General features: G+C 37.2%; 1 protein-coding gene across 1 annotated transcript in view; it reads right to left on the minus strand.

Moving 5' to 3' along the window:
• Positions 1 to 26,740, minus strand: part of ELL2 (elongation factor for RNA polymerase II 2) — a 70,941-nt gene that overhangs the window by 16,079 nt on the left and 28,122 nt on the right. Inside the window, exons 3-5 of the mRNA XM_027037620.2 lie at positions 12,157 to 12,278; positions 7,210 to 7,373; positions 549 to 808 (exon numbers count right to left, since the gene is read on the minus strand). Of these exons, the coding sequence (XP_026893421.1) occupies positions 549 to 808; positions 7,210 to 7,373; positions 12,157 to 12,278 (546 nt within the window). The remainder of the gene's footprint in view (positions 1 to 548; positions 809 to 7,209; positions 7,374 to 12,156; positions 12,279 to 26,740) is intronic.

A 26,740-nucleotide genomic window follows, 5' to 3' on the forward strand; every position in this document is an offset into this window, starting at 1 on the left:
AATCAGCCAACAAAAACTTCTTACCTTTTTGGGGTGCCCAGGTGGCTCTGTCGGTTAGGCATCTGACTCTTGATTTTGGCTCAGGTCATGATCTCACACTTCATGAGTTCAAGCCCCGCACTGGGCTCTGCGCTGCCAGTGCTGAGTCTACTTGAGATTTTCTCTCTCTCCCTCTCCCCTGCATGTGCATTCCCTCTCTCTCTCTCTCTCTCTCTCAAAAATAAATAAGCTTAAAAAAACTTCTTTTATAATGGAATTTCAGAGCAAAATTTGTTTAACCCAAATGAAGATAATGACTTGAAACTTCATTTTTAAAGCTTTTTTTAAGCTTCTAGCTTATAAGACCTACTATAAATGACCACATTTCAATGAGCTTTTCATTAGGTGTTTAAAACAAGATGGCTTAATATTCAAGAGTTATAATTCATATACCATTGATCAAAATGATCCTGAAATTTCTCTACCTTAAATAATACTAACAACAAGCCTTCTGAAATGAACTTCTCAACAAGAAGGCGCACAGAAGGAACTCTCTCCGCATGTCTCACCTGTTGCAGAATTGCTCCAAGGGAGTTCTTGTCTTTCTGATTGACACCATCTTTCTGCAGTCGAGCCAGGAGCTCCGGTTTCTTGTAAGCCTTCAGTGCCAGTAAGTGAATCACCCTGTCCCTATATGGACGCTGAGAAACACTGCTGCCTCCGTGAGTCTTTCGAATCGTATTTGCAGGATTCATGGGGGTTGACCGTTTCCTCTCAGGCACTGCATCTGAAACAGCTTGAGGCGCTTTCCGAATTTGCACTCTTTTCCCTAAAGTCCAGTGGAAATGACATTGTTACACATTTGTGGGTAAGATTATAATGAGCATCTCAGTTTCCTCAACTCTGATTCAGGTACTTCTTCATTTCTGGAGGGAATTATAGGCCACTTTGTTTCAGTTTTTACATTAAAGAGATATGCAAACAGAAAGCTTTTTGAATAAATGGCCTAAGATTATGGATTTGAAATTGTCTTGATAGAAGCATTTATTGGAATAAATATGTATATAGAATCATTCTGTCCATTTAGCTACATATGGATATTAATTAGTGACACAAACTGTAGCAAGTGGTTGGGAATTTTAAGGTTGTAGGTAGGTAGTTCATGTTAAGTGCAAATAAAGTAATTTCCATGCTTACCCATGCTATTTACTGACCTTATATGTACATATTATATGTCATTTCTTTGGCAGAAATGAATATAACAAATGTGAAATGTGAGCAATACCTGTTGTATCTCACTAAGAACACAGTTTTGGCTGAGCTGAAAAATTATCTTAATCTCACAGATTCAGGGACCACAAAGAGGGGAGTCAGACATAATTTGGGGTCAACATTCACAAGGGCAACCACAAGACATACTCCTTTTCAATAGGCCATAACAAATTTTAGGGGTCAAAAGACAAAACCAAAACCAACAAAAAATCTCAGAGGGCCAGACAAGCAGATACCTCCTCTGCAGGGCTGAAGCTACACAGGTGAATTAGAGGAACGGAAAATGGTAAAAATGAGGCCTTCCCATCATTCCTGCCAGGCGAGTGCCATTTGGTAATTAACCCACTTTCTGCTTAAACTTAACACTGAGAAGTGGCAAATGTTTCCTTCTAGAAAAACAAAACCTGGTAACAATTCCTTGTTGAAGAAAAAATTAGAATTAAACTGCTGTGTAAGACCCTCATTTTATCATTTTTGAGGTGGACTCTTATAGCACCTTTCATACACTCTGAACCTCCAACTCTATGCCATGTGGTTGGGGGGCGGATATTAATAACATATAATGTAGGACAACTGCATTAGGAACAAGACTAGCAACTAGAAACAGCAGATAAGCAAAAGCAGTCTCTTAAGTGCTGCAGTCTGGGGTGAAAACAGCTTAATGGAGCAAGAGCAGTACTGATAGTAACTCTGTCCATGCAGGGGTCCTGAGGCCTGGCCAGAGGGGCTGTTAGTTTGACACAATCCTACGTAGAATAGAGGAGAAAGGGTGAATGATCTCGCTGGCTTTTGTATTTCCCTACTGCCTGGACATAACAAATTGTAAATATCAGATCAAAATATTGCACAACAAGAGAACTCAACATTAAAGGAGCACTACTCAGTGATAAGAAAAGCTATTAAGGTGCAATTAGAGTTTTGGAGATAGATTTAGATTTGGTTTCTGTATTTTTCTTAGAGATAGATCAATGTCAGATGGGCAGGGAGCTAATATTTATCATGAACCAATTATGTGGTGGGGGAGCACTATATTAAGACCTTTACACTCATTAGATCTCACAATACAGTAACCTGATGAAACAGGCATGGTCCCACTCACAGATGAGAAAACTGAGACTTTCAATGGGATAAGCTCAAACGGTAAAGTGCTCACTTAACATGTGGAAGGTTCTGTTATTAATTAGTACCTAAGTTTTCCTACATGTACTTCTTTGTGGGAAAGGCATTATGAACAAATGCCCAATGTCTGCCATTGTTTCATCTTAGGTTGTAAACTCCATATGGGCAGGGCTGTGGCTGCTTTGTCCACTAGCAGACCTTGATTCAGTATTTGATGACTAGCAAAATGTCAATGTGAATGACAGCAAGTGAGCAAGTAGACAGCAGAGAAGCCGGAATCAATGCGGTCTGTATTTTCCCACACTGCCAGGATGCTAGCATATGAAGACACACTAAAATTTCTAAAACAGCAAACATAAACCTTCCAATCTACCACTTCTTAGTTATAATTGTATTAACAAACACTACTGTTCCTTGAAATTTGAATAGGAATTTGTGGGGAAAAAAATCCAGGGTCACAAAAGTTTAGGAAGTGCTATAAATCCCACACTCCTACCCTACCCTTTGTAACCTGTTTAGCTTATACTTCACCAAACAAAGCTGACTATGGAGCCCTGCTCACCACTCTTCTCTGGGGAGGTGAGTGGACAGAGAATGTTTTTTAGCTGGGCTCACACACACCATGATTGGTCATTTAGAATGAATTCAAGCCAGCAAGGAAGGCAAATAAAAACAAAAAGTGACAGTACTACCAGTGTTTTCCAGGCTGCCCTACCTCCTCTGTATGTCTGACCCACCTCCGATCCTCAGTCTCCAGAAAGCCCCAAGGTCTCCTGAGTTTGCCCTGACCCTCCCTGAAGTAAGCATAGGGCAGACAAATAAGGGAGGCTCTCTAAGAGGAGCATGGGTATGATGTTTGACCAAAAATTAGAATCTGGTCTGGGATATGACAGCAGTGGAGTCTCACCTGGGGCCTAATGCTAGGCTGTCACTGGTACATGAATCTCCTACCCCTAGTACACTCACTTCACCTTTATCTCATTTTTCCTTTATTTATTTTTTACTTGTTATTTTTTTTAATGTAAGCTTTATGCCCAAAATGGGACTTGAACCCAGGACCCTGAGATCAAGTGTTCCATGGTCTACTGACTGAGCCAGCCAGATGCCCTGTTTTCCCTTTGAACAGCCACTTGTGGGGTAACCCATTTCTTTTAAATGCTAAAAGAACAACAGAGCCACACTAGGCTACTGAGTTTCACACAAAGACTGCCGCCCCATCAATCTGTGCCTATTTAACCAGGAAGGAGTCCTCTAGTTCAAGGTAGGACAGGCTACAGATGAAGAAAACATCAGTACTCTAAGTAGTTACAGAATTGAGATGCTAAAATGAAAAGCAAGAAAATGTCAGTTCAAAGTGTGCAGAAGAAAGGCTTTATTTCTTTACATTTGCTTCAGAAAAGCTCTTTTAATAAAGCCCATGGGAGAACTTAATTCTCTTCCCAGACCCAACTGCTAATCAATTCCCTAGGCTCCTTATATAAACAGCAGCAGTGGGTCTGATAGAGTTGGGTAATCTGGGACTATATCTGAACTGCTGTTTCATAACAAGGAGTCTACTTCTAACTTCTCCATTCAATATGAGATGGTGAAAGTATTTATCCCTTTGTCTAACGGCTGTGAGTAAACAATCTGAAAGGAAGGTGTTAAAATAGTACATCAGAAAGAGAGCAGGGACTGTCATCTTCTGTAGTTGTTTTTCTGTTCTGTGGAACCTGATCAGAAGCCCTGGCAACACGGACCCAATGCTTTAAAAACACTGGCAGGACCTTGATGACGGGGTGACTGTCATGGTTAAATACATAAGCCAATGCAATGGAAACCATCTCCACATTTGGCATTTATGATCACTTCTTCCAAAGGTTTATTATTCAAATATATATTCGTAATGGTCAAAAATGTTATAATTACAAAGGACTTTCGATGTTATCCAGTTCAAATACCCCTTATCTAATAACTGAGAAAATTAAGGTCCACAGATGTTAAATGATCTGTCGAAGGTCATTCAAACATGTACTACATCATCAAAAATAAGCAGGATGAGGCAGAAGTTGGGAAAATTGGAAAAAGAATCCTAGAAATTAGATTGGTTGGGTTATTTTATAAACCTAAATAAGTATTAGCATGTATTACCAATTTACAATTCAATAACATTTCAGAATTTAGGTACAAGTCAGTGAGCAGACTTATTAGTAAAATGGAAGCAGTGATTAGTGATTTTGTTTTTTTTAAACAAAGGGAAAGGATTATGACAACACAACAATGCTCACCACTGATATAAATGTCATGACTAGAAGTGGAAATATTCTGAAGAAATACTAATGATGTTTTCTAGGTTAAAGCCTCTCCTGCTCCTCTCCAGGCAAAATAGATTTTGGTTTTGCTCAGTCTACAAGAGGGTCGCAAAAGCTTATATTTTTGGGTGACGAGGCCAGGTGACCCCTAGGGGCAGTCTTCACCCTCTCACACTGAGCTTGTGGCCCAATTCAGCTGCCAGAGGCCTGTCCTGGCACTGTGCCACCATAGCCCCTCAATGAGACTAGCATTATTCCTATTTATCCTCCACCCAGGCTGACGCTGTTGAAAGAAGCCTTGTTCTGCAGGTACTTCTAAGGTGGCAGAGGTGAGCTTCTGCTAACCAGTGTCTTTGCATAGCAAGTACTCCGTAAGTACTGGGTACTGTTAGTATTGAAGGGTGAATGATGAGCATTCCAAAGTAATGAATGAGTCAGTTTGGAGGTACTGAAAAAGGCAGGAAGACACAAACTGAGCTGCCTAAAAGAAAGAAACATGGTAAAGGACTAGCAATGAATAAGATTAAAAGAAAAAGGTCAAAATATACCATAACAAAGAAGAGTAAAAAATTAAAAAGTTTTGAACTCTGAGGTGAGGAAATGGAGGCAGTGCAGAGGAGAGCAATAAAAATAATTAAAGAGTTGGGATACAGGCCATCTTAAGAAAAGTTAAAAGGAGCTGGGGTTATTTGACCCAGAGAGTAAAAAGCTGAGGATGTTAATGACAAGATTTAAGACCAGAGAAGAACACTGTACTGTGCTGGCGGGCCACTGGGGCACCGAGGACAAGCAGAGTGGAGCACGTAGGCTGGCAGATATCACTACAGGGCTCTGTGGGGCAAACATATGTGTGTGCAGAGGGAGGCCAGCTTGTCTGAGAATGGCATGGATGTAATCTGGTTCAAATTTAAGCTTAGATAACCTCAAATTTTATGTAGTCACTCCTAAAAAATGTATGTAAGTTATCTGTAATGCCTATAAGAAACCCTGCAAGTTCTAAAATTCCTTGAAGGGTATGGTTTATGTGATTTTATGTGTTGAAAATTCTGCTGTGTAACATGCTGTGCAGATAAACTGTATCTGACCCTATCAAAACAAACAAACACACAAACAGAGGGGACACCCAAGGATAATTCTATGGAAAGGTACAATCACTGCTTATTTGCAGACTTTGGAACAAATCAAGGTAAAGTTTTTCAGCTAGTTCCATTGAGAGGGAAAAAAAATCATTTTGATGGCTTCAGTCTTCTTTTCCTTTGTCAAACACACAAATTTGTCTCACTGTTTATAAATGGTGGTATTGGACAGAGTAGAAAAATATTTCACAGTTTGTACTTAAGTGTGCCAGATTGTGTGTGTTTTTAAAACAATTTAAGATTTAGCCTACTACAGAGAAAGTTAATTAAGTTACTTGTGAGCATAAAGAGAAAGAAAGGAAGTTGGAAGTTGTTACCTCACTCAGCAGGAAAGGGAAGGTGAAAAATCTCACTGCTGGTAACTTAGTGGGTTGGGAATGGGCCCCATGGGTACAGATACCTGGGGAATCCATGAATTGTTGTTAAACCAAACTAAATGTATCTAAGCTAAGCACCAAGTCCCAAGAGCACTGGCTGTGTTCCAAAGAAATACTTATTAAAGACACTAGTGGAGCTTCTCAAAGCTGAATGTACTGTAGCTGGGTCAGCAATGGGAAAATGCAGAAGTAAAATTAAACCAAACCATGGAAAGATGTTAATTAAAGAATTTGGTTATTCAAGAGACTCTTTTTGTGTGCACTTACATTTCCAAATTAATATTCTTTCATCATTTATGTATGGTGACTTATGTCATTAAACTGACCAAAGCCTCAAAGAGCTCTTCTTCACTCCTGATAATTCTCCCTATTACTGTTAATAGTCACTGTCAATCAACTCTTTAAAATTGTTAGGGTCACTGCTCATAAAGGAGAGATTCATCTTGCTGGTCTGGTCCTACTTCCCTTCATTCTGATGGATATTTGTGTGAGCTGATGATAAAGATGATGGGGCTGGGGCAGACTCTTAATTAATGGATACATGAGGATGAGAAACCATAAACGGCATCACAACTGAGGTACCAAAAAGGCATCACCCTAATGCTTTGCTATAAGCACATTTTATACTTTGCAATAAAAATTCCTTGTGCAAAAGATCCTCTGAAATTCTACCAATGGATTTTACTGTAAAAATAACCCTACAATGCAAAACAAGACCTATACTGTCCATCACTGAAATGACATCACCCAGTGTCAAAGAAAACACAATGGTACCACTATTATAACCTCAAAAGTAACATGGCCAAATCCCAGTATTGTGAAATAATAACAAACAGCTAACAAAGGATTCAGGATTTTCTACCTGTTGAACTTACTATCAGTGTAAAGAGAAGAGATGATTTTTGACCATGTTATTTAAAATGTTCTAGAAACGAATTCTATGTTAAAATTAAATTAATATTACCAGTATTTACCTACAGTGGTCTTGAATTATTCCAATAATTCAATGAGAAGGAGAACGATATCTATACAAACCTACATATGGTCCACCGGGTTTGATAACTTTTGTGCTTCGGTTGCGGGATTCCTCCTCTGCCTGGGTCATTCTTTCTCGTGTCATCTGATACGAGTCATTCGTTGCACACACTGTAATTTTATCTTGTATGAATCCCAGGCAATTGAGCTGGGAGGCTCCAGAGCTGTCAAGTAAGACAGTGGCTTTGTTAGAGACATCCCTCATTTTGCACACTAAAAGCAAGTGAGAGCTGTATAACCCTAAAATCAGCAGCCCAAATAATAGCTTTGCAATCTGGAAATAGCCAATATTAATAACTTAAGATGTTGAAATTTAAAATATTTAAATTTCTCTCCTTCATTTCATATCACTTTTTTTTCATAATCTGAATAGAACAGGTAAAATGAACTCTCAGAGACCAAATCTGTAAAATTCTGAAAAAACATTAGTATTTATGTTGAAGACCAGAGTCTCAATGAGCACTGTAGTTCTGTCATTTTTAAAAAAAATTATCTACCACTGATACGAAAAATGTTTAGTTTACCCCTATAGAAACCATAATATGCATGCTTTAGAACTAACTAGAAGACACAGACCTACTGTAATGCTTTTTATTTTCAGTAAGATAATTAATTTTAAGACCAAAATATTGTTCAACACTGGGATTTCTTATTAGCCCAAAGATCCTAAACATTTGTATCCTTCATATTTACCATTTTGTTAAATCTCTATAGAAGATGACTTATTTGTATGGCAAATATTGAAGAACATTCTGGACAAGAGGCTTTTGCAAATATTTTTTTGAAAACTTTTATTTAAAAAATCATGCATATTAACACTGGCCTAGAAGATGGCTCTGTTTCAAAGTATTATGGCAAAATTAGGGGATCATGGTAACAGTTATACTGGTATTTTAAAAAGAAATTGCTATGGCCTTAAAACAGACTGGAATATAGAAGTAATAAAAATGTCACTATAGCTCTGATAGTCTATTTCCAAACTTACTTGGAAGCAGATTTGTTATGATGTCAAGAAATAGGATTAATAAAATTTTTATAAATTGCGAGTAACTGTACAAATGCTATTTAAAAAAACAAAACAAAACAGTTCCTTCATCTCATAAATATTTTTTAGGCGGGGACTGCATGCCAGGCAATGTGTGAGGGACAGAAAGAGACAGGGACTAAGACAGATGTGGTCCCTCCTTCAAGGAGCTCTCTAATGAGTGACAAGGATGAGCACACTAGAAATTATGACACAGTGTGATAGATGCTGGGACGGGGGCGCGGTGGGGGGAGAGACAGGGAACCCCAGGAAGGTACTTCATCAGGATTGTGGGCAAGGTGGAGGCTTTCAAAAGGAAGTGATGCCTTTAGAAAGGAGGGGGAGGGGCAGGGAGGACAGAAGTTTTCTGGGAGTATAACCAACCTGTGCAGGCCCAGGGGGAAGTGTGGAGGAAGTTTTCAGTTTGGCCAAAGGGAGTTGGAAAGGACAATTAGAGATGAGTCTGAAGAGGGCATGAGAAGTACGTCATATAGGGCTTTGGAGGTCATGGCATAGATTTTGGATTTTATTCCAAGAAAACCAGGGGCTGAAAACAGGGGAGAGAAAATATCTCATTTGTACTGTAAAAAGATCAATCTGGATGAAGAACAGATTGGGAGGTAGGGGGCACAAAAGTGAATGCAGGAGACCAGTTAGAAGTCTACTGAAGGATTACTGGCAAGAAGTGAGAACTTGAACCAGTGTAGGGCAGTGTGAATGCAGAACAGTAAAGAGAGTCCAGACAGTGAGGAGAAGCAGAATTGACAGGATTTGATAAGTGATTAGCCACAGGTAGAGACAGAAGTTAAAGATCATACCTAGGCTACTAGGTGTGTGGAGCTGCTATTTATTGAGGCACTGGGGTAGAGCTACAAGAGAGAAAATGAGTTCAGTGTTGGACATGATGACTTTGAAGAAATAAGGCGAGGTCTCAAGAGGGAACCAACTGTGAAGAACACTAACATTTAAAATAATCAAGAGGAAGATGAAAAGATGACCACAGGAGGCTGAAAAAGTATAACTGAAGAGGTAGAGGGAAACTCTAAGAACAGTGTGTCATGGAAGCCATTGGAATAGCATGTTTCAAGAACCAGAGTGGTCTACAGTGTAACATGCTGGCAATGAGTCTAGAACAATAGGAACCAATAAGCATCCAATAGATTCTTCTCCAGTGGTCAAGGCCCTGTTGGGGGGTGCATGTTTCCACTGAATGGTGTGGAATGAAGTCAGATTTGAGGTACACAGTGAGTGGGAGGGTGGTTGTTTTTGCTCTTATTTTCTTTTTTATGAGACAGACTAGCACATGTCTGAATGCTGAAAGACCAGTGAAGGGAAGGGAAGGAGGGAGGAAGGTTTAACTCTCAGAGAAAGTGGGAAGAAGAATAAGTGAGAAGAAAAACTACAGTATGAAGATCTGGTGACAGGAAGTTTGGATTTCAACATCTCCCACCAAATAATTTAAGTAATTTACACAGTGAGAATAAGCTGAACCTACTGCCAATCATGATGAAGTTACAGCTTATACCAAGTAAGAACCAGATCATTACATGAAAACACAGTAGAGCTAAACCCTGCAGGCAAGAAGGGGTACTCTCTTGTAGAACTGTCCACTCATCCCTTTTCAACTGAGCTACCTTAAAAGTTTAAATACTTTGACATACGCATGTAAACATTCCTAGAGTCTTTCTCTAGCCTAGCTCACTGTTTCCTGTAATAGAGTGTGTATTACTGTTCAAGAGGCCTGTGAATGGAGAGATTTAAGGAATTTTTTAAAGGTAATTTTGACTTTGGGATTTCCTCATTTTAGATATGATTAAAGTGAGGTTCAAGGAAATGTAAAAACAAAGAAAGGAGATTAGTTAGTATCTATTTTGTGAACATCTACTTATAGCATTTAGTTTGAGCTCAGCCAGCATAGTAAGACTAGAAAAGGGGTATAAGGAAGCCTCTGCCCTAGAGGAGGCTGCACAACTACAAGAGAGACAAGATTCATGGGAAAAATAAAAATTCAATTCAACAGAAAAGGTGGAACAAAATTATAAAAAAGTTTGCTTGCCAGGGTGAGAACTGAAAGCTTCAGTGCTTTTGTTTTCATAGTGGCAAATTTCAATTTATACCCATAGAAGACCATTTTATAAAGCACCTTAAACACTTTCATAGTTGGATCATACTCTATAAAACACATTTGGATCATACTAATGTATTTGACCCAATTTTCTCACAATAACCGTTTCATTTCTCTTGCTGCATCATGTAGCATTTTGTAAGTGACTTTAACTCAATTCTCCAAACAAGCAAGGTAGAAATAAATACACAGGGTATTTATGATCTGAGGGAGAAACCATATTACCTATGATGCTATCACTGGTTTTGAAGAGGGGATTGTTGCTCAGAATTCCTAATGGGACATTTAGCTGAATTTGAGGTCAAAGTGTTCTTACTATAATAAAATTCTCTAAAGACAAGCATAATAGGTGATAGCACCACCATTAGAAATCAGTGCGCCTTATGGTATGTAAAGGACACTGGACCAGGAGAACCCAGTTCTCATTCAGCCTTGTCATCAACTAATCACCTGTCTAATGTAAAATCGTCATCTGTGGAATGAAGGGGCTGAACTATACAATCACTCAGGGCCCTCATACTTGATGCTTCTGTCATCTTTTACAATGCTGTCCTATAGCACTTTCTGCAATGTTGACAATGTTCTGTATCTGTGCTGTCTACTATGATAGCCACGAGCCATGTGGCTATTGAGTTATAATATGTGGTAAATGTGAGCAAAGAACTAAAATGTCGATTTTATTTCATTTTTATAAATTGAAATGTAAATAGCTACATACAGCCAGTAGCTATCACAGTGCACAGTAAAGAAAGATCTAGATAATTTGTAACATATACAATTTATACCAAAGAATATATGTTTGAGGTGGGCAACTTTTATATAGCAAAATTAACATATACTCAGGGAAAATAGCATATTAAGATAGAATAGAAAGTTATTTAGTACCCTAAATGGGAAGAGAAATTTAGAACTCTTTCAGTGAAGTGTCTTATTTTGTATCTCTGACTCCTATGCTCCCCTGGAACACAGCTTTCTTTTCCTCTCTCCCACGCACAGCAAGCGCTTACACAGTTTCAAGTACTGCACAGAGGAGAGATAGGCATGGATGATGTCCTGGGGCACTTTGGGCCAATTTCAATGTTCTCGGGATGTTGCGGGTTCTAAGGCCTTGTCTTTATCCATGGGCAGAACAAACTCCCCCTCCTCAAGGGGCACATTCTTTAATCAGAAACAACCATAGCAAAGAAGAGTCAAACAAGTAGCTTATTGTTTACAGAAGACCTGAGTAGATAAGGGTTCCATGGTACCCTGGGATATATATGGGTATATATTCTTGTCTTCCTCCCTGCCCCCCCCTCCCCTTTTTAATTAGAAGTGACTGCTATCCTGGGGTTAATTTCTAGTTTCCATTACGTTGCAGCATAAAAAAGTTTGAAAATCTATCTTAAAACAAGGCTTGTGCAGGCAAGAAAGAAAGGGATATGTATTTATTTTTTTCCCCTCCTTTACCCTTGAATATTACTATAAGCCACTCTTATTTAAATACAGTGAATACAAACTTTAAAAAAATGCTTAAACTTGTTTTGAATTAAAAAATGTTTTATAGATAAAAAATCTATACCTTAAAAAATCCCTGAGAGCAAGAATCTTAAAATTTTTATGACTGTATCCACAGTGACAAATGTAATTTGTAGCACATAGGTGCTCAATATTTCTTAATAAATGAGCTCTATAATTCAATTCAATAAACATTTATGGAATGGCTATTATAGATTTTATTGTTTAATTAAAAAAAAAAAAAAAAAAACCTCTCAAAGAAAAAGTATTCTCCCTTCAGCATACCTTGACATGTACTTACCTGGAAAATGTTTGCTGGATGCAGTCAAAACTGCCCTGAGGGTTGTCCTTACCCACATTTGACAAATAGAAGTTAAAGGTATGCACTTCATTGGGGGGGTCATTTTTAGGGATTTTGACAAGCTAAAGTGAGGGAAAAAGAGAAACACCTCAAATTACAAATTTGACATACCATGATCTGATGACTGACTTTTAACTGTTTTCAAGTGACATCCATTTTATAGGCAAGCCCTCTTGAGCATTTAAATTCATAGCATTTAAATCACCAAATCATTGAAGGAATCTAGCAAGTATGCCTATAACTCACCACACTCTTATTTCCATTTTTCTACCCTTAAGTATCAGTAATCACTTCTGCTCAATAGTTTAAGAGGAACCATCTTCATTTCAAAATAGCAAATGATTACAGTTCACAAGAAACAGTTATTAGTGAATTTGCTAAAAAGCTCTTCCTCTTTTGTGCTACAGGTTCTGTCTGGCTGGCATGCCTCCCTACTGAATATCTTCTAGATATTTAAATAGTCTCTGAGACAGAATCTATATTTCACTCTTTACCCTCTTATATGCACTTTTAACTTTAATTCTTGCTTCTTTGAGTAATATTTTTGAAGAATAACTAGCAGTGTAAGGTGAATGCCATAATTACATTCACACCAAAATGCAGATGGACGTTTCTCCTTGCCCTAAGATTCTCTTACTCATCCTCATGTTTACTGAACAGGGTCGGCAGCCTGGAGAGATGCTTCTGTAGGGCACTCCAAAGCTGAGCCCCACACAACACTGTGGAAAAGGCAAATGTTTTTATGCTCTTACTCAAGGTCTAATTTCTCTATTAGACGAGAAGCCCAATTAAGTGAAGGGATGGGGTTGCTCTAGATCAGTGCACCCCTGTATTAGGCACATCATCCTGGTACATGGTAGGACCTCAATAATCATCTGTGAACAAATGAACTGAAAACTTCTGTCTTTCAAATGCTCCACCCTTTCCAGCTCCTAAGACCTTTCTTACCTTGGTTTTGCAGGGGCTACCATGGTGTTAAGTGATAATTATAAAAAGGATTCGTTGGTAAGAATTAGTAAAATATGACTTCTTGTTCTCCAGCCCCCAAATACACAGGGTTGTAGCAATTTAGTAGAAAAGTTGGGGGTGGGGGGAGGAGGAAATACTTTTCAATTCTCATTCTTTTCCCCCAAGTTTCCATTATAGTAGATTAAGACTCAGAACTAACTGGCTGCCAGGGAGATAGATAGAGGAGAGAATATTCATGAATGTGCTAGAAAGATAAACATGTATAACTTCTGCTTGGCTCTGGAGGACACTGACACTGTAGGCAACTCTGACTTCCTCGCTCTAAAAGACTGATAACTTTTGACCGACAGAAAAGAACCTGGAGGTAACAATTCCAACCCCCATGCTACCAAAAAAAAAAAAAAAAAAAGTAAAGAAAGGTAAAAAGGGAGATAATTTGTAGTGTCTAGTGCATAGTAGATATGCAATAAATGTTTGTTGACGGAATGGATGAACGGCAATAAATAAGTCAAAGAAGGGGTGCCTGGGTGGCTCAGTCGGTTGAACATCTGACTTTGGTTCAGGTCATGATCTCATGGTTCTCGGGTTCGAGCCCCAGGTGCTGACAGCTCGGAGCCTAGAGCCTGTTTCGGATTCTGTGTCTCCCTCACTCTGCCCTCCCCAGCTCACACTTGGTCTCTCTCTCTCTCTCTCTTTCAAAAATAAATAAACATTAAAAAAAAAAAAGTCAAAGAAAAACATCTTGACAGATGGGGATTCAGAATACTATGTAAAGTCTGAGAGGCCAAATTTTACCAAAGATGTTGAGTACTACATAATAGTACTCCATAGAGCCTCCATCATCCATGAATTTCAACTCTTTGACTCCTTATTATAAATTAGTTCTAGTTGCTAGGGTAATAAGCTTCTACATTTATTATCTACTCTATAAATTATACCTTTTTGGGTCCCTAAAGTTACTTTTATTTCTCAGAATTTCCCCTAGTTCTAAAATGTTGGAACCTGGTGAGCAAGTCTTAAATCTAATGTTTTACTTCTTAATCCTATAGAGGTGTGGGAGAGCAGGAGCCAATGGAAAGCTGTGTGAGACACAAGGGAACAAAAAGTCTGTCCTCAGGCTAGTGTAACAGCATTCACTGATGTCTGTCTGCTTTTATTTTTTGAGGAACTGCAGGGCTGTTCTCTGCTGGGATAGAGAAGGAATGTGCACTGTAGCTAAAGCCTCCTTAAAGGCCTAGGAGAGGAGGACAGGTAAAGAAGGTGTGAACACTTGAATGGAATGCCTTCTCCAGCTGTTAATTACTTAACTTCCATTCCCCTTCCCTGTTAACCCTCACAGAGATGTGCAGAACCTGGCTGGGGACACTGTCACAGTGGCCGCAGGCTCATCTCAAGGCCAGGCTGTGGTTTCACTTTAGGTCTAAGGTCTTCGTTCCTGTGCAGCTCAGGTCTAGAAATGCAGGAGTATTTCACCCAGCAAAGTATGGAAGTTTGTCCCTTTGGGGAGATTCTAAATTGCACAGTTTTTTCTATTTTTCAAGAGTGACTAGACTTTTTACTCAAATTCTACAAATGTTCAGTATTCTTCCACTAAAAACGTTTTACCTTAATTAAGGGAGTCCTTAAGCGCAGACATCTATGAAACACAGCATTTTAGGAAAGCCCTTAACAAACCTTTTTATTACTTAAACGTAGGGTTTTCCTTTCTCATCCTCTAAACCATGATTCTTCTTAAGTAACACTTAACACTTTTTAAGGTAAAAAATGATCTATATATTAAATTTTTTTTTTTAACACAGTGTCTTGTGTAAATCTGGAAGGTTCAATAACAAAAAAAAATATCTCATATGGATCAATTACTGTGTACACCCCTCAAAATATTAGGGTCTGGCTTGATGGTGGGCACAGAAGGCTTTCATATTCTCTTTCTTTAAAAGTTTCTTGAATAGAAAAAAAAACCCTATAGTCATTTAAAAAATATAAACAGAATAGGAAAGAATCAGATTAAAAAGAAAAGCGTACACAACCCATGCTATACATCCATCGAAGATTTTGGAAGCGTGTATTACGCATATATCAGAACAGTTGCTCCCAACAAGGTAAAATTTTGCCCTCTGGAAACATCTGGTCTGGGTTGGTGCTACTGGTACCTCCTGGAGGGGAGCAACATTGTCTGACACCGTACAGTGGACAGGATAGCCCCTACAACAAAGAATTACCCAGTCTAAAATGTCAGTATGGCTAAAGGTGAGAAATTATGGATTAGAATTCTCAGTGACTTTTGATTAATGAAGTAGAAGGAAAAATAGTATCTTAAAAAAATAAAAGTTCCTAATCAAATGGCGGGGGCCATTTTAACTTATTTGAAACACCATTTTTTAAAAATTCTGATCAGAAGACAACGAAAGGCAAATAAGTGCACCTGAGCCATATTTAAAGTATATTTAGTTAAAGAATGAAAATTTAAGTACCTACTACAAATTAATTTCTGCAACTTCTTCTAAACATCATGAAGTCAAGCATGTCAAATAAACAAGTCTTTTTAAAAAATATTTATTTAGAAAGAGAGCATGTGTGCGTGTGCACACATACACACACACATGCGCTAGTGGGGAAGGGGCAGAGAAAGAAAGAATCTCAAGCAGGGTCCATGCTCACAGCGCGGAGCATGATGCGGGGCTCGAACCCATGACCCTGGGACCATGACCTAAACTAAAATCAAGAGTCAGACGCCCAAATGACTGAGCTACCCAGGCACCCCAGATTAGCAAAAGTCCTAATGGGAGTTATTAAAACAAACAAAAAAAGTACTTTTGGAATGCCTACTTTATTATTTTATTCAATGTTTATTTTTGAAAGAGTGCAAGCAGGGGAGAGGTGGAGAGAAAAAGAGGGACAGAAAATCTGAAGTAGGCTCTACACTGACAGCAGACAGCTTGATGTGTGGCTTGAACTCAGGAATCATGAGATCACGACCTGAGCCAAAGTTGGACACTCAACTGACTGAGTGACCCAGGAATGGGTCACTGGAATGCCTACTTTAGGTATCAGTAAAAAAAAAAAAAAGAAGTTCTTACAAAGAGATAATAATATACTAAGAACCCTCAAAATGTGAAAGGATAGCTTTGGAATAAAGAAAATGAATCTCTGTAGTGATGGTCTCTGACAATTCTGTTCCCCTAGTAAGTTCCAAAACCTTCGCTGGCAATCAATAACGCTTAGAAAAGACTGGTATAGTTTTCAACTTTGTTTCAGAAAAACAAAACAAAGACTTATCTGGAGAGTGTTTGTAGTCCCTACCATTCCTCCTTATTCATACATATATCACACATGTAGATAACATTCTCAGGCTGCTAATTACCAGAGACAAGCAAGCTTTGTCATCAGTTCTTTGTAAGAAAGGGAACATGATGGAGAATGACAGAGATTCTCAACAATCTCTCCTAACCACTATTCCACTCTGTGGGTGTGTTTCTAAGTGAGCACTGTGCAGATGGGGGCAGGGGCAGGTCTCTGGGCAAATCACATTCACCTTGGGACTGGGCTACCATCATAGGAAAAGAAATACTGATATCTGACTTAGAAACCATCTTGGAAGAACATCCCATTGTGTGATAGGAACTTCTCAGTTTTAATTATAGTATTTTAAGCTTTTCCTACAGGTCAGTGAGAATGCCATCATATTTAGGGACACATTGGGTTTATTTGAAATTTTTAGCTAAATGCCTTAAGAATGAAATACTACTTAATAAGTATCAAAGACTATGATTACAAACAGTTACTTATTCAAGATGAAGAATATAAAAATATACCATCATTTTCTGGGCAATTGGAAAAGTAGATTCTAATTTTCATTCCAAAAATGAGGGGCTGAAAATCAAAGGCTTGGGACCACAGTCCATAGCCCTCCTTCCAAACTCCAGTCTGTCTCTGATAAAAAGCTACACAGAAAGTTTCAGGAAACTTTCAGACATTTATAATTTACTTAAACACTGTATACCAAGATGTATAAGTCAAAACTTCTAATTATTCTGAGATACAAGCTCAGGCATATAGCAATGGAATACTGTCTAGAAGGTCATTTCAACATCAAGTCACAGACCTCCTATTTACATAAAGACTACAACAACAGTAGCACAATCTGCACACTGCTGCAAATTACTCATACAGACATGCTAACATCTGCTTAAAAGCCATTCATACCTTTACTGCAGAGGTTTCTTACCCTTAAGTCAAACACTATCTACTTGATACTGGACTGAGGTACATGCCAGATTAAAAATGGGACCATCAAGGGTTTTTGTTGTTGTTGTTTTTTGTTTGTTTGGGTTTTTTTTTGGTATTCATTTAAAATGAATGCTTTGTTCTTTTGTGGGTATTAAAAAATGATTAAACTTACAGACTTTTTGAATTTTCATATCCAACCTTTTCTGCTAAAGTGATTAGAAAAGCTCGGTAAGATGCTAATGAGCCAGCAGTAACACACTTGGATATGACAGCTCTTGGTCCTTAAAGGAAACCTATAGTTCTGGCAGGGCTTTGAAATAAGTTAGTTGAATTTCTTCATTTTAGAGATTAGGAAAACAGAGACGCTCAGTGATTACTCAAGATTATGACTATTTAAAATTGTAACCCTTGTACTCCTGACCCCCTGATCCTGCTCCATATTTGCCTAAAACACTTGGTGACTGTACTACTTACAGATTATGTTTATTGTCTTTCTCTCCGATCAGAAAATAATCCTTGGAAGGACAGAGCCTTCTGTTTTTTTTCCCTGAATATATCAACAACATCTCAAACAGTGACTACCACAAAGTAGTCGCTCCATACATGTTTGTTGAATGAATGAAAATGCTGATTAATGTGTGAGCCAGGACTAGAACTGAACTATCTGCTTTCTTTTCACCAGTATTTCCAAAGTAGGCTGAAAAATTTCCTTACAAGAAAAAGGAGTTGTATCCTAAAATAAATTTGGGAAATGCCAGGTTAAATAAAATGACTTTCTTTGTTGTAGGTCCTTTCATACTGAATAATACTTTTCCATTTGTAGAATCAACCTCCTCCATTTCTATACTATCTCAGGGGAATGAATAGCTTCTATTAGTGTTACATTACTAGTACATCTATTACTTTACTATATATAAACTAATATGTTTTAGCTTGGATTAAAAAAATGCTACAAATATTTAAACATTAGAATTCTCTATTCTCAAACCCTCTCAACGATTCTGTGATTTCCTAAAAATCTAGAAAATTCAGTTTAGTTACAGAAATGTATTTGCATGTACTGTTCCAGAGTTTGGGGGCAGAATGAATAATCTAGAATCAGAACAGAAAATAGAAACCTCAACCTGAAAGCCACAAGTCCTATTTTTCAAGCTAGAGCAGCAGTTATGACTTGAGGCCTAACATTATGGGTTTAGGGAAGGAAAAAAAGCCTGTCAGATCAGCCCAGATGTGCAAACCAATGCCGGGGTAGATGTGGGGGAGCAGAGATGGAAGGGTATCTTTCACCATCAATTGAAAAAGTTAAGTATTAGGGAAATCAGTAAGAACTAAATATTCCTACTGACACGGAAGAGCAGGAGTTGAAGAGGATCCCACACGTACTAGATACATCTGAAATTTCCACATGATAGATACTGTACTGAGGATAGTTGTGAAATATGCTAACTTTAGCACAAAGAGAAATATTGGTAGTTATCCAAAAAAAATTATGCCAGGTAGCAATTAATATGAATAATTTATGACAAAATAAATCCATTTATTTCCTGCATTCTTTCTCTTTATCAAGAAGTTATTATGGAAAAAAGTAAAGTGGAATAGTTTTCCCTTTTATTCTTCATATAGCTCCTTTAGATTCAGTATTAGAATTTCTTAGAAAGTTCTCCATGAAAGGGTAGGCCAATACAGAACTTCCTTGTTTCTGTTACTTCTGTGGGATATAGTCTTATTAGAAAAATCATTTCTGAGAATTGCATTCTCATCTCTAATGTATTCTTTTAGGTTTATAGCCATCATGGGAAAACATCACTGATAGCAACATTTCAAAACTAATTTTAACTGGCTACAAGATGATGGTGGTTTGGATCAGGAGATGGGGAGGCATGGAGGTATTCAGGATATGTTTTGCAGGTAGGTGAAACAGGATTCCTACAGCTATTGAGTGCGAGGAATGAAAACAAGAGAGAAATCAAGGATGACACCAAGGTGTTTTCCCCTGAAAGATTAGCGTTGATTGAGTATGAGTGTGCATGTTGTCTGTGTGTGTATATGTACATATAAATGTATACACACACACACACACACACACACATACATACATACAGTATCTTGGATATGATTATGAGTACCCTTAATATAACTGAATTCATACTAGCTAAGTACACTAAAATACAATTAACCAATACTGGTTTCACCAGTTAAAAAGAGGCTTCAAAGTGAGTTTTGCTATGACTCATTTTGTAGCTTCATGGTTAGAAGAGACCAGGTGGCTGGGTATAGTAGGTTGGTAACCTGGTTATTTCCAGGAAAAAAAGGGGGGGATGACAGTTATTGGCAGGGGAAAGACACAAACAGCAGGTACTAGAGTTACTGTATCAAGGAAAAGGTATACAGACTATGGAGCATAACAGAATAGAAATTTGGATTAAAAAATGACTACAAAATTGAGCAAATGCCAAAGCTTTTAGAAGGAAAGTGAGAGAACCACTGGGAGAATCTGAGAAGTTTTTTCAAACTTCATGGCTGGGCTAATCCACAAGTCTGTCTTTAGCAACAAAAATTAAAATGTCCCACTGAGTTCCATAACTCTTATCATGAAACTGTTGTTCATTTTCTTTATATTAACTAGTCCTTTCTAAAATTTATATTCTACAGAATCAAAGTGTATATAGAATTCTCACTTTATCCCTAAATCTGTCCACTCTCCCATGCTGTTTATCTCCCAGTTAAAAAACCACCATTTATATAGTTACTGAGGTTATTGGCATCCTAGGGAGTCAACTGACTCTTCTGTCACACCACCCCACACCCCTCAATATCCAGATAATCACGCATCATACTGCTTTCACTTCCTAAATGATCTCTCAAATATATGTCCTCATCTCCTTCCTCTGCTTTGGCTCAATATCACCTTTTACTTGAACCTGTCTTTCAGCATCTATTTTTGTCTGTTTTTGTCTTGTCTTTAACCATTTGGCTGCCAAAACTACCTTCATAAAATGCCAATCTGACCATGTCATTTCCAAACATTTATTTCTTCATGAGTCTCTGTTACTATTTATCTACCACCCAGTCTGAGCTCCTTAATAGGATATATGAGGTTCCTCCCAATAGACCTAGCCCTCACTCTCCATCTTGTGTATGATATACCCACTTCTTGCCTAGGCTTGTGCTAAGATTCAGCTCAGGAGCTCTTCTCTCAGGGAACCTTTCCTTTCCCAGTGAGGTGAGTTTAAAACTCTTTTTCTGGGTCCCCATAACCCCTTGGGTGCACCTTTAGTGCTGCCTTTACTACACTGCATGCATAAGTATTTGTATATATGTCTTCTTCCCCAACAGTTAGCTGGGGGCAAAGACCATGGTCTTACTTTCATATGTATCTGGAACACAACAGATACCTAATAAATATTTTTGGATTTTTTTTTTTTTTTAAGAAACTTGGGAGTAGATTACATTCATTCAGATGAAGCCTTATGCCAGGGATACTAAAAAACTAGAGACGTATCTGAAATAGATCACTTAAGAGTCTGTGGAAAACCAGAGGTCCCCAGAGCAGGCAAAAACAAATAACAAAATGAAAGGCGGAGGAAAAAAAAAAAAAAAAAAAAGTCCCACACAGCTGTGTGCTGTGTGGTACAAACGTCAGGATGAGAAAATTTCTGACCTGTCTTGGTCTATGTTTAGCCCTGAAACCCAGACCAAGTGGTTGCCTGGGTTTGTGGAACTTAAATTTACAATATACATTTCTTTTTTAAAAGTATTTTCATCTTTATTAAAATACTCACAGAATACTCTGCCCTCACTGAATTCCATTTGAAAATATGAGTGTTTTTAAGACGATTTTGCATTTCAAAGGACTTAGGGAGACTACACTAAATAATTCTAAGTTTAGTAATTCTCTTGGTCAAGTAGAAAGCAGAATTTTAATTAAAAAAATGATTTGTTTCTTGGAAACAAAGCCCAAACTTGAATTCCACAGGGGGAAAAAAAAATCCTAAATAAAAATGTCAATTTCCAAATTCACTGCCAATCTTCTCTCCTTCTTGCTCTCCTGGAGTCTTGAGGAAAGCACTCTTTGCATATGCCAGGAGGAACTGCTGCTGAGTGGAAGTTAAGAATAGAATTCATGCTTGGCCATCAGCAACAGTTGTGTAAATTTGGGGGAGAGACTGGTACCTGACAGATGTGAATCCTCAAGATTAACATAAATTGCTAAAAGTGGCCTAGGCCCTAGATTTTGCAAAACACATGGTATTATCCCAAACCAGTCAAAGTTACAATGAAAACTCATTAAACTCAATAACATAAACAGTATCAAAGTCTGAGGAATATTTTCATATAGATTTGGAAGTATATTCAATTCTTAAATCTGTTTTTCAACACCAACAGTAATCACACTTTTTTTTTTTTTTAAAGCTACCAAATGCTTTTTCAAAATAAATCTTACAGAGAAATCTACCATGTATTACAAAGAGAGTCAGCACTGCTCTGGTAGAGGAAAGGGATGACAAGGGACTGGGACTGCTGAGGCAGCCACTGTGGTGACATCACAGAACCCCCAGGCTCTGGGGGACCGAAGACACAACATCAAGGCTCTAAGCTAAGGAAAAAGAAACAGCAAAAAAGATGCACAATAGTTGGGGGCTATAATTTTATTAATTACATTTTAGTCACATCTTAAATGACACTTAGAAAAGAGTATACACAAAATATGAACTTTTATGTGCCATATTTTGATGAGAATTAGTGCCAAATATTTGAAGGATACCAAAGATAAAAATTAGTGTTCTGCTGTCTTGTTCTCTTCTTTCCTTTTTAAAATGATTTCTTTGGGGCCTGGGTGGCTCAGCTGGTTAAGCTTCTGACTTCAGCTCAGGTCATGATCTCCCAGTTCATGAGTTCAAGCCCCAGGCTGGGCTCTGCACTGCCAGTGCAGAGCCTGCTTGGGATTTTCTCTCTCCCTCTCTCTCTGCCCCTGTCCTGCTCTCTTCTCTCTCTCTCAAATAAACTAAACTAAACTAAAATAAAATGCTTTCTTTATTATTGGATCCCTTTGTATTTCCAGTTCTAAGCTGGGTCTTCCTCAATGGCTTAAGAAGAGAAAAGTGAGTTTGCACTGCTCTTTTTTCCTCTGTATGTATGTATCTTTTACATACAGAGGAAAAGAGAGCAGTGCAAACTGGCCATATCTAGCATGCTATATATTCTGGAGCAGACTGCTCAGTTTCCAACGTGGGCCCGGATTCTACCATCTGTGTTACTTTGAGTAAATAACTTAGCCTTATTCATCCCTTGTTTCCTCATCAGTAAAATGTGGATAATGATATTATTCACCTAATAGGACTGTCGTGAAATCTAAAGAAATAGCCCTCCTCAAGGTGCTTGGCACAATGTCCAGTATGTGCCTCAAAATGTTTGCTCTGGTGATATAAAGACACTATTGGGGAGCTCCCGCTCTGATTTTCGCTTGTTTGATTCAAACACATATGTAATGATGTGTTTGACTTTTAAAGTAATGTTCAAATGGCAAAGGACCAATGATAAGTGTCCTATGGATAATCAAATATTCTGAATCCTCAGTATTTACCAAAGTAAGGGATTAGAAACCTTCAAGGTCAAACTTTAGTGTTAGCTTAAATAGAAGTCAAGGAAACTATCTGGGAAAACAACAAAAAGACTAGCAAAATTTCTAAATATTTCAAACTCAAAGTACAGAGATATTAGGTACAAGAATGAATAGGCCACAAAAAGGTGTCCATGAAAGGCTGAACAATTACAGATACCTGGTGCTAATCTAGAAGGGGAGCAAACACTTTTCCCAAGTGCCCTACCTATAAAAAAAATATGCTGCCTTCAGAGCCCTAGATAGCCACTACAGCACAACAAAGAAACAAAGAAAACAGAATTAAGAGTTCTCATGAGGACCAAAACTTTGTGACTTTAAAGCATTCAATCTTCATAAATGCAAACAATATTTTAAAGTTTGTAGGGATTTTTAGTGTCAAAGCTACTGGTAGTCCTAAAGATGAATAAAGCCTATATAGTATTTTAATTTTTATGGATGTCTTTTCAAACAAGTACCATGAAAATACATTGCTGAGATAGGGTCTATTTCATAAAATTTATTTCTGTTCAGTTTTCATATGTCAATTTCACATGCTAATTTTCTTCAGGACTATAAAGGAAATAAAATGATTTGGTTTAATGGGTATAAAGCTATTGATATATACAGTGCATCAAGAGCTAAGCTGAATTAGAAACTGCAGTTCTAATCTCTAAGACACTTAGCAGGTCTGATGTAAATAAGAGAACATTTCAAATCTCTTAGATCAACTCTAGTGTGGTTGTAAGAAATACATGACTAAAAAGATTCATTTTTAAGGACGGTGTGCTTGAGCTACTGGCAAAGCCCTCAAATCTTTGCCTTCAAATAAAGGAATATATGTTGTCAAAGAAAGGGCAAAGATTTACATATAGACAGCTAATTACTGTACTTAGATAATTCGTAGCACAAAAGTGTTTAATTATCTTCTAGATGGTTATGTGATTTTAAGAGGCAGAATGACACAACACAGGCTCCTCTAGAACACTGAAACTGTTATCAAGTAGCAAAATATTTTATCCCCTTGCTAATAATTCACTGCACTGACCCATTAAAACAAACAAAAAAAAAAGCATGGGTTTCATGAAAAAAGTAGGTTTCTTGAGAAGTCTGTAATGTTCTTTGCAGGAAGATAGGCATCTAATGATGAAGATGAAAACTCAAAAGCACTAAATTATGAGGACTATCAACAGTGGGAAAGAGAAACAGTAAAATAGCAAAATATATACAAAGTTAGAGAATTGAGTAATTATTTTTAAAAGTTAGAGAAATAGAGTATTTATATTTCAAAGAAAGTCCTTGAATTACCAAAATAAAATTACCAAAATAAAAAATTTTCCCCACTATATTGGGAAAGATAAATAATATAATGAGTACTCAAAACCACTCCTAGCAATATCAGTGGAGACAGTAAAACATATGACAGTATTTCAACTATTTCTTAAAATATTGCATTTTACCTGTGCCAGATATTATCAAGCAAATCACAATGTCAAACACTTTTTAAACATTATCAAATGATTATTTTTGAAATTAAGAACATGTATTCAGTATTGGTAAGGGAAAACACCTTGTGACAGGTATTTTCAAACAGCTCTGGAAATAAACAGCAGCAGCTTTTGGGGGATAGAGGGGAACATGTGGTAGCAATTTAGCAACAGTTATCAAAAATTTTAAAAACATTCATATGTTCCTACCCAGTAATTCCACATCTAGGGATCTAACCTGAAGAAATCATTAGAAATGAAAATAAAGATTTACACAAATTGGTTATCAAACCATCACATCACGGTTGTATAGAAACTATGTAAGTAATGGGAGAATAGCTAAAGAAATGTTAGTTTATCTATAAAATGAAATGTTAGGTAGCTATTTTTTTTTTTAATTTTCAGTGTTTTTATTATTTTTATTTTTGAGAGAGACAGAGTGTGAGAGGAGTAGGGGCAGAGAGATAGGAAGACGCAGAATCCAAAGTAAGCTCCAGGCTCTGAGGTGTCAGCACAGAGTGCGATGCAGGTCTTGAACTCAGGAACTGTGAGATCAGGACCTGAGCCGAAGTCAGATGCTTAACCGACTGAGCCACCCAGGTGCCTCTAGGTAACTATTTAGAAGTAACTTTTCCTATTTTGTGACATAGGAAAATGCTCCTATGTTAGAAAGAAAAAGTAGGATATTAAAAAGCAGCAAATACACCGTGACTACAGTTTTTTAAAACTTAGGTGTAAATATAAAAAAAAGACTAGAAGAAATCCAGCAACACCAGCTGTTTTTCATTGTCAGGACATTTACTCATCTTTGTCCTTGTATGTACTTTACATACAATCCTAACGTGCATTCATTTGTTTTTCAATCAAAAAACAATAAAGACTGCTTTAAAAATAATTCGATTTTAAGTTATCACAATGACATTTGCCCTTCATGACACTATCACTTTAAATATATTTTTTTAATTAGAGATTTTTTTTATAGAATTAGAAATCGTGAAATGTAAGACTATCCAAAATTAATCCTGAATGCATGATTATCTTATGCTTCAAGTTCTCTATGAAGGAACAAAACACTACCTTCCTTAAAAAAAAAAAAGATAAAACAAAATACCAAGCCTCCCTAGAACAAACTTATGAATAACTGTGGAAATGTGAAAAACGGAACATTGTTAAGTACCATCCCTCATTCCTAACCTGTGAAAACTGACTTGAATGAATTACCAACAAGAGAAAATTAACAAGCATTCAAAGAATTTCTTAGTATTAATTAGTAGAGTATTACCATATTTGTGAATATGGCTATGCCTTATATTCTCAGTCCAAAATAATATATCCCCAATATTAATTTATTGAATGATTAAACACTAAGCTGTGTAAATATTATAAAAGATTGCCCCTTTCCTCTATGGCTACTATAAGTACCAACCCTCTAATAATACTACGGGCCCAATTTAGTTATCCTACTGCAGTTTTCTACTGCATTCTGAGTTTATTACCTAAAAATCCCTAAGGATTTTATCTTTTTTAAATTCAGCTGACTGCTACTTTTCATTCCCATAATTTGTCCTTTCTAGACAAGACCTATTCCTAGGGCATGTCACAATACTACTGCTCCAAAATGTCAACTGTTAACGCCAAAAGAAAAGTGGCCTTTCCTCCCATACCCTTGTTAACACCAATAAGTCAGCTTGTACTTTCTTTCCAATGGGGAGAAAGATCACAGATGGAGAGAAAACTTACTTTCTCTATTGATAGATGACAAAGCAACTCTATCAAGTAGTTGACGAGCAAGATATTTAGCTGGTGTCCAGCTATAGATAACTTTTCAAGACCTGCCTTCTTTATTTTCATTGTCAACATGTTTTTTAAATCTTTAATATTCAGCCTTTCTCCTAGATTCTTGACATATTTAAACTTGGCATCTCAAAACATTTATGTTTATAGAGTGATTAGGAAATACAAACATATATATATATATATATATATATATATAGCTCATGTAAATTACTAGCAATGACATTTTGGTGTAGAGCATTTCATATTTACTTTGTAGGTTTACATTTGTGTTTATGTATTTAAAAAAATAGTATATATAGGATATCTTATTACTTACTGATTAACTAGGAAGATGAAATGACAACTTAAAAAATTTCTTACCTACATACATGGACAGTCTTGCCATTTACCACTTACATGTTCTTTTATACCCACTAGGAAAGTAATATAGCCCTTTAGAAGGGTC

Source organism: Acinonyx jubatus, chromosome A1, assembly GCF_027475565.1.
Source record: "Acinonyx jubatus isolate Ajub_Pintada_27869175 chromosome A1, VMU_Ajub_asm_v1.0, whole genome shotgun sequence".
NCBI classification, from domain to species: Eukaryota; Metazoa; Chordata; class Mammalia; order Carnivora; family Felidae; genus Acinonyx; species Acinonyx jubatus.